Below are 14,437 nucleotides of genomic sequence, written 5' to 3' on the forward strand. Positions count from 1 at the left end.
GAAAACTTTGATTGCTATGGAGATACACATGACTGACAGAGCTGGACTTCATGTGTGTTTAAGGACTGGATGCCATGGCAACAGTTATTGTTAGAGATAGATGATTTTACTTAATCATGTAGGACCCTAGATATATTTGCATAAATGCTACTCTAATGTTTATCCTTCACAGAAGAGTTCCAGTAACATTCATAGAGTACATGTTAATGATAATTGTAACTGTAATTCTTTCTACATTAAGGATGAACTGCTTAGCAAAAAAAAGAGAGATAAGAAGAAAAAGACAGGAGGCAGGAGTACAGATGAAGTAAAACTTGGGGCTGCTGACAAAAACGAAAGGTGGGAACAGTTACTAGTATATTTTCATATTTAAATGATTTTGTCAAAGGTCTACTTCAGCTATTAAATTGATCAAATATTTTACACACTCAGCATGTATGCTTGTATGTGTGTGTCCACACCGAAAGATAATCTCTTAAATTTATGAGAATGTAGCAAGGCTGGCAATGTGTACTATGATTGCTGTTTATATATGTTCAGGGAGGCATTGGTGTGGGTTTGTAATATGAAATGTGGTTATGTGGAAGATAGAAAGTAATTGTAAAGCAAAGAATGTATAAAGTCTAGTTTATTTGCAGAAGGGTGCTTATGGTTTATACAACAATTTTTGCAAGAAATTTATTACAAGCTTTTCCACTGAAGATTTAAATTAAATGTAAACTAACATTCACCATTATTGAGTCTTTAATGTATTGAATCTCTAGTAAGTGCTGAAAGTTTGGAGATTCTTTAATGTTGTTTGTTTCACATAGAAACAAAAGCATTAGTAAAGGATTCTGACTGCTGTTTAGTTAAGAAGCAACATAGGGAAGTGACATCCAGTATACTCCAAAAGATACCACCATTTCTTCTATTGATTTATAGAAAGAAATAAAGGGTTTAAATAGTTCACACAGCAGGGGCATGAACTGGATCAATGCAGGATGGAGATCAGAGACTGTTCTGCCTGTCTTCTATTCTGATGACATCAGTGAGTAATGCTTCAGTGAACTGCAAATGACATTAATTTTTATGTATTGGTTTATTTATGCTACCGTCTTCATATCTAGTTGTCAGCGCTTGTGAACACTTTGGTGTTGGTTAGTCTTTTTTAGCTGAAATGATCACTTAAGTCTTAGGGCTTTATTTTTGTGTAAATGAAGAAAACTCCTGTTAAAAGAAGATTAAAAATATAACAATTAATAGAAGCACATTGTCTAAATCTAGTCTTGATTCTTTGGTTTGTTACATGCTTTTTAATGGCTTCAGTATTCACAGTTTATATTTTATATTAATGTTTATGCACTTTCAAAATGGATTAATAAGCATTTTGAATTTTACATTTCTAGTTTGAGGCTGTAGGAGAGTTGCTGATTTTTGTAAACAGGTATATTGTGTAATGAAAATGAAAATGTATTTTTAATATTTAAAATAATTTTACTTTGCTGTAGATCATTGGAAAAACCACAGTGGCGTGATTTGCTTCCGTGCAAGTTGGGAATTTGGTTCTGTCTTACTGTAAAAGCATTACCTCAGCTGTTGCAGGTAAAAATACAATTTGCACCCCACTTTTTTGTGGGATTATTTTGCTAGTTTCATTATGCTGTGATCACACAGTGTTGCTTGTTCACATGATTTTTTTGTCCCCAGAAGTATTTTTCTTATACAGATAAATAATATCCTTAAAATAATTTAAAAGTTCATCTAAATGTGAATATATATTTGTAAAATGGGTATTTCGTTTAGTATACCCTACAATTCTAATTGTAGTTCTCTTATTTATCTGCACTCTGATTTATAAACAGGCAAGACTTTAAGAATTGTTCAAGAATAAATAGAAAAGGAGGGTGAAAATTACATGTATTTTAGGAGAAGCAGCAGTGTGTGGAAATAAACTGTTAATGGTAACATTATAGCTTAAATGTATATAAAATATACAGTATTTGTGCAATGTATATTAATATCCAGTTCAAATTTAATAGGAAACAGGGAAATAAATTGAGGGCGTTTTTTTGTTTTTTTTGTTTTTTTTTTTCTTGGAGTAATTTTAATTTTACCCTTTTCACTGGCAACTGATATCTACCTTTTCCTCAAATTAATCCACTAACTTTTTTTGTAATGACTGAGAAAGTTTTTAAAGAATTCATTCATATTCAAAAATATGTCAGTAGAAGGTTAAGGTTGTACAGTTAGTACTTTGGAGGAGGGAAAAAATCAGGAAAAGCAAAAATTAACGTTAGCATAGGAACTTAAATTTGTTCAGCCTGACTGACTGTAGTATTCTACTTTAAGTGTATAACAATAGATTTATTTGTTAAAGGCACATTGTAAGATACAGAGGTTATGTAACATCACCAACTTAGTGTCATCATAGTCTGGAAAGTGTCTATGGAGAAAAAATATCTTCTCTTCTTACATAACAGATTTTTACGCCCTGTGGTTTTGGTCATATCTCCTTTAGTGATTAAAAAATAAGATGGTTGCATTTTTATTTATTATTTGTTTCTCTTATTAATAATATAGAGTTGCTATGAATCAGGGAAAGAAAGCAGGTTTAGATTTTGGCTTACACATCACTAACATAATTATTAACTAAGGCATCACTGCTGGAACTGTTTCCATGCAGATGAAACAGTTGACTTTACAGGAATGGCATATTAAACAAGCAAGAAAGCAAAACAATGAATTGTTTTATCTGTTAGCAGAATAAACTTACTAAGGAAGTCAGAGACAGTAAACATGGTTCTCAGGATTGCCATTTTTAGTGACTTTTTGAAGGATAACTTCTCTTGAATGTTAGTTGTAGACATCTTAACTGCTTGTATTACCTTGCCTTTTAAAAAAAAATGATGTAAGCTTGATATTGTACTAAAGTAATTTTTAGTTAGTTTTTCTTATTTTAAAGAAAACATTGGTCACTTCCCGGTCACAGTTGGGCTTTTAAGTTCATTCCTCATTTTGGTGAATGAGTTGGGGGAGGAGTGAATTCACAAATTGTTGCTATCTGTTGACAATTTCCTGTATTGGTTAACAGGACAGTAGCACATCTTATTGTTTTGATTATTTTCTTCATTTACAATTTGTCTGATCCTTTTTCTAGGAGCAGTCATGGTGTATTGTGTCATTAGACAATGGCCATGTCTACATCTAAAATTTTGCAGCGCTGGTTGTTACAGCTGTATTAGTACAGCTGTATAGGGCCAGCGCTGCAGAGTGGCCACACTTACAGCAACCAGCGCTGCAAGTGGTGTTAGATGTGGCCACACTGCAGCGCTGTTGGGCGGCTTCAAGGGGGGTTCCGGGACGAGAGAGCAAACCGGGAAAGGAAACCAGCTTCCCCGCGGTTTGCTCTCTCGGTCCCGGAGCCAGCCAGCAAACCGCAGGGAAGGAGACCTGCTTGCTCGGGTTTCCGGGACCGAGAGAGCAAACCGGGAACGCCGCGGTTTGCTCTCTCGGTCCCGGAGCCAGCCAGCAAACCGCAGGGAAGGAGACCTGCTTGCTCGGGGTTCCGGGACCGAGAGAGCAAACCGGGAACGCCGCGGTTTGCTCTCTCGGTCCCGGAGCCAGCCAGCAAACCGCAGGGAAGGAGACCTGCTTGCTCGGGGTTCCGGGACCGAGAGAGCAAACCGGGAACGCCGCGGTTTGCTCTCTCGGTCCCGGAGCCAGCCAGCAAACCGCAGGGAAGGAGACCTGCTTGCTCGGGGTTCCGGGACCGAGAGAGCAAACCGGGAACGCCGCGGTTTGCTCTCTCGGTCCCGGAGCCAGCCAGCAAACCGCAGGGAAGGAGACCTGCTTGCTCGGGGTTCCGGGACCGAGAGAGCAAACCGCGGCGAAGCTGGTTTCCTTTCCCGGTTTGCTCTCTCGGTCCCGGAACCCCGAGCAAGCAGGTCTCCTTCCCTGCGGTTTGCTGGCTGGCTCCGGGAACGCGAGAGCAAACCGCGGCGAAGCTAGTCTCCTTTCCCGGTTTGCTCTCTCGGTCCCGGAACCCCGAGCAAGCAGGTCTCCTTCCCTGCGGTTTGCTGGGTGGCTCCAAACCGGGAAAGGAAACCAGCTTGATTACCAGAGGCTTCCTCCTTCCACGGAGGTCAAGAAAAGCGCTGGTAACTGTCTACATTGGATTACCAGCGCTGGATCACCAGCGCTGGATCCTCTACACCCGAGACAAAACGGGAGTACGGCCAGCGCTGCAAACAGGGAGTTGCAGCGCTGGTGATGCCCTGCAGATGTGGACACTCTCAAAGTTGCAGCGCTGTAACTCCCTCACCAGCGCTGCAACTTTCTGATGTAGACAAGCCCTATGTTAAAAAAAATTTTTAGATGCCTACTGAGCATACCCAAGTTACTTTTCTTCAGTCATGTAACTTTATTATCGAACACGGCCAGTGATATTCCATAATTGATTATATTTATAGGCTAAGTTTAAAAGCTCCATCTCTATTTGAATGAAGTGTGTGTAGGAGAGAAAGCTGTAGCAATATTTTGGCGGCAAAAGTTTGCCCATGCCACTCACTATCTTCACCTTTTAAGCCTTACATATTACAACTAGCTGAACAGATTTTCCTCAAACTTTAAAAATATATCACTTTTTGGTTGATACCAGAAAGCTTCATCCCCAAAAGAGGCTTTTAAAAAAAAAAAAGTGAAAGCAAGATTATAATTAAGGTTGCAAAATAGTTTCAATCTAGTATTTGCTCTCAAAAAATATTTACTTATGAGATGATAGGGCATGTTAATGTCCTTCTTGTCACCGTTCTATCCACTTAGATGATTCAGATTGCAAAGATGCTACACATGTCTAATTCTCATTTATCCAACTGAATGTCTTCCTCCCCTTCCCCCCCTCAGAAATATCAAATCAGAGAAGGAGGCACTTAAAATAATTAAGGTGACCCTTTACTTGAGAAAAATGCTTTGTTTGCGTGTCCTCGGAATGGCCTGTGTCAGTTTCTCTTGCTCTTTTTGCATCATGGAGTTAAAATAAAAATAGGAGAGGGATGTGTGAGAAAAATGTAGAACTTTCAATCCTGAATTATGTAAGGAATCTTTTATTTTTAATTATTTGGGAGCATGAGTCAAGAGGAGGAAGAGGAACAATGTGGATTTTCATAGTTGTGCCTTTGGGGTTAGTTAAATTTAGGGGCAGAGAAAGTGAAGAAAACAAAGTAAATTTTAAATTCTTGTAGACAGGGAGCTTGTTGAAAGAAGTGATGTAATAGTGTTGATAGTCCAGGCCAAATCTGGGGGTTGCTTTTTTGTGAATGTAGTGTGAAACACTGAAACATTAACTTGTATTGTTCAGTGTAATTTGTACTGTAATTAAATGTATGATTTGTACTGTAGGCACAGAGTACAATAAATGGTTTAGGTAGAGGAGACACAAATAGGATACATGTTGTTTTTAGGCCCATTTTTGTTTACTCTTTCAGGTGAATGAACAGGAATGAAGGAAAGCTGTAGGTGGCTTATTTTTTTCTCTTAAAAATCAATAAAAACAAAACTGTCCCACTCTTCTTCCTCCCTCTACCCCCCAAACACAATCTAGCGATTGAAAAGTCAAGCTTGTAACAAAGGAATGAAACTGTTTAATAGTGTGTGAGTATTGGCAGTCCAAATCAAGGGTGTAATTCAGAGCACAAACTTGTGTTAATTACAGATTTGAATTATCTTTGTGCGGGACAAAAGCAGACTTATCTGTGAATAGACTGGTTTTTAACAAAAAGGTTACTGAGGGTTTCTGTCCGTAAATGAAGACATACAACTTAAGAAAACTGTTTTGCTATTTCTTAAAGGTCCTCGCTAACTACTCTTTATTCTCATTGTTGCTTTTAGATAACTGAAAATAAAAGTGTTCTCTATTAAGCTGCTGGTGCCTTCTTTTTTTTTTTTTTCCCCTAAGCAAATATTCTTTGCTCTTCTTCCATATTACTTGTAGTGGAAGCTTAAAAATTAGTGTGTTGGTCTTCATTTTATACTAACTTTGTTTATGCCAGCACAGCCCTAGGAAACATTTTTGTTAGTTAAATTGTCATGTCGCTGCTGGCCTTGCTATAATGAAGCAGCAAGCATTTTTGTCTGGTTCCTCCAGAAATGGACTCTTGTTAAGAAAATGAAATTCTCCTATTATCTGCAGAATAATGATACAAGCTTCACTGCATATTTCCATCAATAGGTTGTTGGAAAATCTTCTAGTGATTCTCCAATAGTGAGGAGCCCTTCAGTCTCTATTCATATTAGCGCCAAGTGTAACCTATTGAGATTGTCAACAAGGTTTCCAATTATGACGGTGACTTTTGGGATACAAACCTTTAGTACATTTTCTAGTAGACAATAAAAATGGCCACTAATTTATTTTATGTAGACCATGTATGATAGTTAATTACACTTAGTTACTAACCTGGACTAGATTCAAAGCAGTGAGCAAGAGATGTTTAATTTCTTGGCAGTGCAGTGTTGAATTAAAAGAAAAATCCAGGAGAAATTTTTCACTGCCTTTACATTTAAACAGCTTTTTAAAGATGGTCCAATTCTTCCCAGAATAGGTTGGCAGTATTTCATTGATCTCAAAAACCTCTACCAAAAGCATTTCATCTTTGGGAAGGTCATTTTCAAGTTTCCTTTGTTTTGTGATCTAATCAGACTTTTCCTTTTATGTTTGTTTATTACATTTTACTTCATATTTTAGTGATATATTTGATATTATATCTGTAATATTTAAATAACATACATAAAAAGTGGGACTTCTATAGCGGAAACTTTAGAGCACAAGATTTAACCCATAGAAAACTAATTCATAGGGGGGTGACAACCCAGAGCTACCTAGTTTTCCAGGGTTTTAGGATGACCAGTACTGGAGCACTGCACTTAGTAAGAAGAAGAGTTCCTAGCTTCTGCAAGATAGGATAGGGCAGGGCAGGATGTGTGGCAGAATGGGTGCCCATTTACCCTGCCCAAAATCAGACCCAGACTAAAGAATTTTGGGGCCCTGTGCACTATGGAAAGTGCGGGATCTCCACCTTACTTAAAGTGCTTCTGCCACATAAATAACCCACCTTACACAGACTTCCAAATGCCCCTTCTATCCCATATATACCCTGTACACAATCCAGGAGCCTTTTCATGCATTTTGGTCACTACAGCCCCCAACAATTTACGTCCACTCGCACTCCCCAACATCCCAGTTCCCAAGCTCACTGACCTCCAACATTGCCAACTCTCCCTCAGCCCCTCACTCTGCAGCTCCCCAACACTTCCCATTCAGCACATAGGCGATCAACAACTTGCCCCAGCACCTCACCCCCATGACCTTCCTGGCCACTTACTGGTGCCCTGCGGCTCTGCACTCTGCATTCTCCTCTTTTCCTAGTATAGCGTGGCACCTCCCTTTCCCAGCTCCACAGCTCTGCTCACTGCCAGTGCCTGCCATGCACTTACATGGTCCCATGCTGTAGGGGGGTGGGATAGCTCAGTGGTTTGAGCATTGGCCTACTAAACCCAGGGTTGTGGGTTCAATCCTTGAGGGGGCCATTTAGGGATTGGGGGAAAAAATCTGTCTGGGGACTGGTCTTGCTTTGAGCAGGGGGTTGGACTAGATGACCTCATGAGGTCCCTTCCAACCCTGATATTCTATGATTCTCAGCAGCCTCTCTCTCAGGACAAATTTGAGTGGTGGTGTAACCTGGTGCACAGGTTTTCAGTGCTGCCCTAGTTTGGTTTGGTTTTTTGGGGTCCACTTGAAAGTGTATTGAGTGCACACTAGTGAATTTGGGCCTACCTGGAACCAATGTTATCCTTTTAGGGGAACCAGCAATGGAGGGTTGGGTTGCAGCTGGAGTTCAAGGCAGAGAAGCTCAGAAGGTGGCAGGAAAAAGGAGGGTTGGGGGTAAACCAGGAACTGTGGAAGATGAGCATGAATCATTTGGCCTGTTCTAAGTGAATAGCCCATGATATCCACTAGAGGAAATAAGTGGCTTATACTTGGGGATGGAGCAGAAGGTAATAGGTGGTGGAATAAAAGTTATAGGAAGGAAGAGACTCGTTAAAAAAGATACTTTGTCTGGAGTTTACTGTAGTGTGAAGGTTAAAAACATCCATTTTGACATCTATCATTTTTATGCGATGTTTGTTTGTTTAAAAGCAAACTGGTGCATAAGAGGTTTTTCTCTTCAGGCTTGTCTAAACGTAGTGCTGAAGCGGCACAGCTGCACTGCTGTGGCGCTGTAGTGAAGATGCTACTTCACTTCTGAGAGAGTTTCTCCCATCAGCATAGTTAATCCACCTCCGTGAGAGGCAGTAGCAATGCTGATGGGTGAAGCACCTCCCCCGGTTGACATAGCACTATCTACTGGGGGTTAGGTCAGTATAATTATATTGCTTGGGGGTGTGGAGTTTTTACACTCCAAGTGACATAGTTATACTGATGTAAACGTGTAGTGTAGACCTGGCCTGAGTTAGCTTGTTTTGTGTTGGATCATGTAGATCTAATTTATGACATCCCATTTGTTACCTTGACAGCACACCGATTTCAGGATTATTTAATGCAATGAAAGAGCGTTTTTGCCCCATGATGGTTGGTGGTGTTAATTATACAAAAATGGGCAAATCCAAGGTTGTTTTTTTCATGTAGCTCTAACCTGACCCTTTCTTCATATTCTCACACACAGAAAATTGATTACTATATACTTAGGACTGTTTCTGGGATTGTTATAACTCTCATACAAACTACATAAGAATATTACAATTAAAAAACCAAACAACTCTAATCATCCAAAAATGTGGAGATGACCATTTAAGGTACTGTACATAAATTGTAAAGGAAGTATAATATTTTCATATTTGGTTAACAACAATATTGATATACAGAAAACAGTTTAATGGTTTAGTTACATATGTCCAGTTGGGTTGCTAGTCTGTGAGAGTGGTGAAGTGCTGGACCAACAGTATTTTCAGACCAATCATCCTTAATTTTTTTTAAAAAGGGCTATGTCCACTTGTCCGGATCAGAGCAAGGGAGAGTCTGATTTTATCATGAAATGTGCCTGGGATCACACCTGGTTCCATGAGGCAAGTCTCCCCTTTTCCAGCCTTTGTGGTGTTTTCTCTGATCTGGCCTCCTTGTGAGGGAAATGAGGGGAGATCAATGAGAGCTTGATGAAGAGAACCAGAACAGCAAAAACTGATCAAAGCAACTAATTGAACTCTCCAATTCCGTATATCAATCCCAGCATCATCAAAACTCCACCATAAACAAAATGGTAGTTTTTCTTTATTTTAAAAAAATTAAGTGAGGATTAATTTTGTTGCTCTTCTCTATCAAGAACTTTTGTGGTACCTGGCACCACAGCACTGAGCACATTTTGTAAGGGACATTCCATTCATTCGATCTGTAAATTTAGTGATAGCTGGCAACACTGTATGTAGTGTGGCAGAGCTGTGAAAACCTTAACTTATATCCATTCTTCTGTGTGATCAAATGTGGACCATTATGTTGCATTAAACTATTTTTGCCTTGAAGTTTCTTGATTTTTAAAACATAAAACTGACAGATTAATGGTCTAGTAACTTTTCTTTAATACACTTGTTTGAAAGATCAGCCAATCAAATCAAAGTTGCTATGTATATATCTGTAAAACTGTACATGAGTTTATACATGAAACAACACACAGAGCTGGGAGCCTATGTGTCATGACTTTGATACATAATTAAGGAAAGTGTAATATTTTACTATCTTGGTATTCTTTTCAAATGCTTATATTTCTCAAGCAAATTCCTTCAAACAGGAGAAAAACACTTATTCCTATTAAAGTGTACCCAAACTGTTCCTGTTAAGCAGAACATTTACAACTGCTTGTTTTTCTTTAGAAAGTTGGGCTTTGATCCAGATCCAAAATTTGTTGCTTAGGCTGCTCTTTAATTCTTTAAGAGGGCTGAGTACATAACAGGTATGAAATGTAGATGCAGATATATTTTGAACTATTGGAATGCAAAAGAAAGTGTCTGGTCAAAAATGTGCTTAGAAGTCTGATTTATCCAACTTGGGGGTAGGCAAATTGTATTTTTTATATTTATATTTTCAAAATTTTGTAGAATAATCCCCATCAGTTTGGCCTGAAAATAATCATAGTATAGTAAAATTGAACCCCCAAACATCTTGGAAAACTAAGAGCCAGAACATTAGGATTTATAATGGAAATTACATTTCAACCATAACTAAAGATATACGGGCAAAAAGTTCACTGCAGGATTGGGCAGAAGCAAAAATATGTTGGTGAGGGAGAGAACTTATATTCAAACAGAAGTGTCTGATATGATTACAAAGTTATAGAAAAAGTTACTGTTAAGTAAATTACTTGGTATAATTTGTTCTCCCTTTTAATTTTTTCCCTAGTGAGTCTTCCTATTTCTAAACCTTTTTTGTAAATCTACATTTTTTTCCAGTTTCATTTTTAATTTCACTGTAACTTATTTGGGTCAGATGTAGATGTAGATATTTAGACATACATAAGAAAATTTTGCCCTCAGGGTCATCTTTTTAGCTCTTACTGAAACTGGAGAGCCAAATGCTCACATCTGAGGGCAGAACTAGCCCTGTAAATATTTTAATTAGTTATTTTTCTGATTTCTGTCTTTTTGCACAGATCTATACATGTTTGGGGTTTTTTTACAAGATGTGTTGCCATAGTGTTCTTTCTTCACATTATGCTGATACTCTGATCATACAAAATAAATTGTATTTTAATAAAATAATATACGTACAATCCAGTACTTGTTCGATATCTTTTAACCTGAGCAGTGCTTTAACTGCACTGATTACCCACTTTATATACATACATCAAATTTAGTATTGCTGTTGCTTTATCTGCTTCTGACTAGTTTTCTTTGTTTTTCTGCTCTTGTCTCTCATTTTCATCTGAACCGCTGTTCCAATTGTTCCATGATTGACACACTAGAGAGATTGACAGTTACCCTCTAGTGCCTGCTGTCTGGGAGTCCCATAAGCAATAATGGATTTTGCACCAGAATTTAGCACAAATACTGGTTTTCAGTGCTAAATCAGAAATACAGGATGACTGTGTCCTCCTTTAAAATCGTAGCTTTAAACAAAAGCATCTGTGGGATATCTGTAAGCCAAAAATCTATGTATTTAGTGTAATCTGAATTCCTCCAAAATTCATAGCAGAGGGAAGATTAAGAGTTTTATTTTTGGTGATTATTCTGGTTAAAGGTATAAAAAATAACCACATAAATACAAGGAAAACTTCTTGTATGTAAGTGAGGATTCCAAATTTCAGTTTTAACTGAAGAGATAAAAACAGGATAGATCCTAATTTTTCAGTGATTTGGTGTAGAAAATAGGAAGTCCCTTTACTCTTTTAAAGGAGTTGCTATTTCAAGATGCCTGATGTAAATGATAGCCATCTTGTATCACATGCATACACACATGCATACGCCCTTATCCTATGAAGATTGAAGCATGTGCTTAAATTGTGCAATTCAGACCACATACTCTGGCATACTATGTCCAAGTAATGCAAAATGGAAATACCCAGGGGAGTATATCTGCTACACAGAGGGATATCTCTTCTGGCATAAAACTGTCAGGGGTGACATAGGCATCTCGTTCCTGATTCCCCCTCACTCTGCAGCAGCGCTCACATGTAGCAGGGCTGGACAGCCCCAAAACATAAGTGTCTAAACTGCAACGCAGATGAGAATCCAGCCCTCTGAGTAGTCCAATTGCCTATAATGGGGATTCCTCACAGGGCATAAAAGACAAGCATAAGGGTTTGGTTTTTTAAAATATTTTGGGTGGATTTTTTTTATCATGACCCAAGATTGTAAACTCTTTGCCGCACAGACCATCTTTTCATTGTGTGTGTTTGTGTGTGTACAGTGTGTAAGCTTGATAGATGGGTTGGGACCCCTAGGTGCTAACACAATACATATAATAATTGATTGCATGTAGCATCTGTGTGGTGGACAACATTTTTTTTGTATAGCTGCCAACAGTGGGAATGTAGGGTGCAAAAAGAAAATGACTGCTTAACACAGTTTTTAGTAGCTATTTTATTAAAGTAATTTTCTGATTAAGTCTATACTGCCACAATGCAAATAAATTAAAAAAAAATATTTTAAAGCTATTTCCTGGTACAGAAATAGCCAAAATCAAAAAGTGAGAATGTTTACAAAAAGAAACTGAAAAACTGATTGCTAATGTATAAAGGAAGAAATAATTAGTTCATTTTGATATTAATAGGTTAATAAAGGTATAATTGTTGTTTTAGGCAATAACCTAAGTAAAATTAAGTTTACTTAATGTAACTAATTTTGATGTGGTGGAAGGAATGTTGTGCATGTCTAAAGTTAATAAATGCAGTTGCAACAACTTCTATTTCAACACTTCTGTATTTTAGTCCTTGTTACTGGTTGAATGCAGATTTACTTAGTGCATAAATAGAATGCAACTTTAATTCCCTTAACTGGCCATCATTGCAGGAAAACTCTCCCTTGATTATCTCAACCTAGAAATCCTAAAAGCTAAAATAGACAGCCTTTCTCATCATGAATTAATTTAAATCTATTTGAAGATTATAATTCCTGAGGATATTTCTGTCCGTAGCCGTCTTGTCACAAATCTTATTCTTACAAGTGCTATGAGTTTCTAATGTAAATCTGATAAGCTGGTTTCTAGCAATAAAGCTAGTGAAAACCATAAAAAATGTTTAATGTTTGATATTTATGCTTACCTGTTGATGCCTTTTTCACAATTTTTAAAGTATTATTAAGAAGGATTTTTTCGGTAAGGTCTTCTATATTGGATCTCACATTTGGTGACATAAATGATTTGACAGCAAGATGTCCCTGCAGTAGAAAAAGAAATGGCAGTTTTAATTAAAACATTTATTTTCAAATATCTGAGTGGTGATGAACTTCTTGCTACTTGAACTTCCAGATTGTTGGGGTGAGCAAAATTAAAAATAAAGAGCTAAGTAGGGATGCATTGACTTCTCAAGTACAGGATCATTAAAATACCCTTCTGAAAGTGGGGTTTTTTTCTCAGTTTCTTTTTAAGTTGTATGTGTGTAGTAAACTTTAACCTCAGCATTATTAATTATGGACTTAACACAGAATTTCTGTGTTCAAGGCAAGTCATTCCTGTAACTTGAAAGTTGCTGTGTCTCAAGAGGGATAAGTGAATATATTTAATTTGCTTTTGTAAAGAATTAATCTAAAGTGAAATAATTTAAAACAGTGCCATTGTAACAAACTTGTTTATATAAAGGATGCTAATGTCATTGCAACATTTTCTTAAAGGATGCCAGACAATTATATGTAGAATATAAAGAAACAAAAATGAAGGCGAGAGAAGATGCCCTGGCTAAAGCTGAACTTGAAACACTTCTGAGTGAGTTTTTAATACTGTCTTAATACACAATCAATGTAATTTATTATAAGATAGCTACTGTAGAAGATGAATGGGAAAATATGCGTTCATTGTTCTGAAATTTGTTTTGCAAGTTATTTTTGCTGTCAGTGAAAGAGACTTCTGTGATACGACTTTTGAATTTCACTTATTAACTCGTGCTCTCATTTAAATTGGATACAAGTGTGTCCGTGTATAAACATAACTATGTGATTAGTCAGAATCAAATATTTGTGCACTGTATAAAACAAATAAATGCTGAATTCCAGTAATTTGGCAAATAGTTTTGCTCTTGTACCAAAGTACTTCTGAGTTTGGTAATTTTTTATAGATTTATTAAAAAGATTTTATCTAATAAACTGTAAATTGAAATAAATGTTATTTAACAGTATAGGCAAAGAAACTCAAAAGTAAAGACTTTGTTTATGTTGTTTTCAGAAGTGGCCTCAGGTTGTGAGCCTGTGTGTATTATTGTGTCTGCATATAATTGCAGGTATATTTTATAGTCCTTATGTGCATATGGGGTTGATTTCTGTGTGCTATAAAATGCACCCACAGTTACTTGCACCTATAAAAACATAGATGCAAACTTTGGGTGCAGAGTTGTGACACTGTTGAAATTGGAACCTTAGGGTACTAGATTTCTCCACTCTTTAAATACAAAGTGAAAGCAATAAATAACTAGCATGCATATTTTAATATTGAGACTGGATGATATTCCCTTTTCTAATTCCCTTTTTGATCATAACCAAACTTTTAAAACTTGTTTTCAAATGAAGCTAAAATGTGTGTTTGAATTGAGTATAATGCTTCTCTATACATTTTTGTATTTTGGCATGTGTACTAAAAGCTAGTAACCATTGTGGGGTATAGAGTACTCATAGGGAAAACCCATAGAAATGTATAGTACAGTCCCATTTGCCCATGGTCTGAGTTCTGTAAAATCAGCAGAGATGACTCAGCGTAATTTCATACCAT

General features: G+C 37.2%; 1 protein-coding gene across 1 annotated transcript in view; it reads left to right on the top strand.

Annotated features, from left to right (window-relative positions):
• DNAJC1 (DnaJ heat shock protein family (Hsp40) member C1) overlaps positions 1–14,437 on the top strand; it is a 205,760-nt gene that overhangs the window by 96,066 nt on the left and 95,257 nt on the right. The window contains exons 5-7 of the mRNA XM_030550390.1: positions 242–339; positions 1,491–1,584; positions 13,351–13,441. Of these exons, the coding sequence (XP_030406250.1) occupies positions 242–339; positions 1,491–1,584; positions 13,351–13,441 (283 nt within the window). The remainder of the gene's footprint in view (positions 1–241; positions 340–1,490; positions 1,585–13,350; positions 13,442–14,437) is intronic.

Source organism: Gopherus evgoodei, chromosome 2 (assembly GCF_007399415.2).
Source record: "Gopherus evgoodei ecotype Sinaloan lineage chromosome 2, rGopEvg1_v1.p, whole genome shotgun sequence".
Lineage (NCBI taxonomy): Eukaryota > Metazoa > Chordata > Testudines > Testudinidae > Gopherus > Gopherus evgoodei.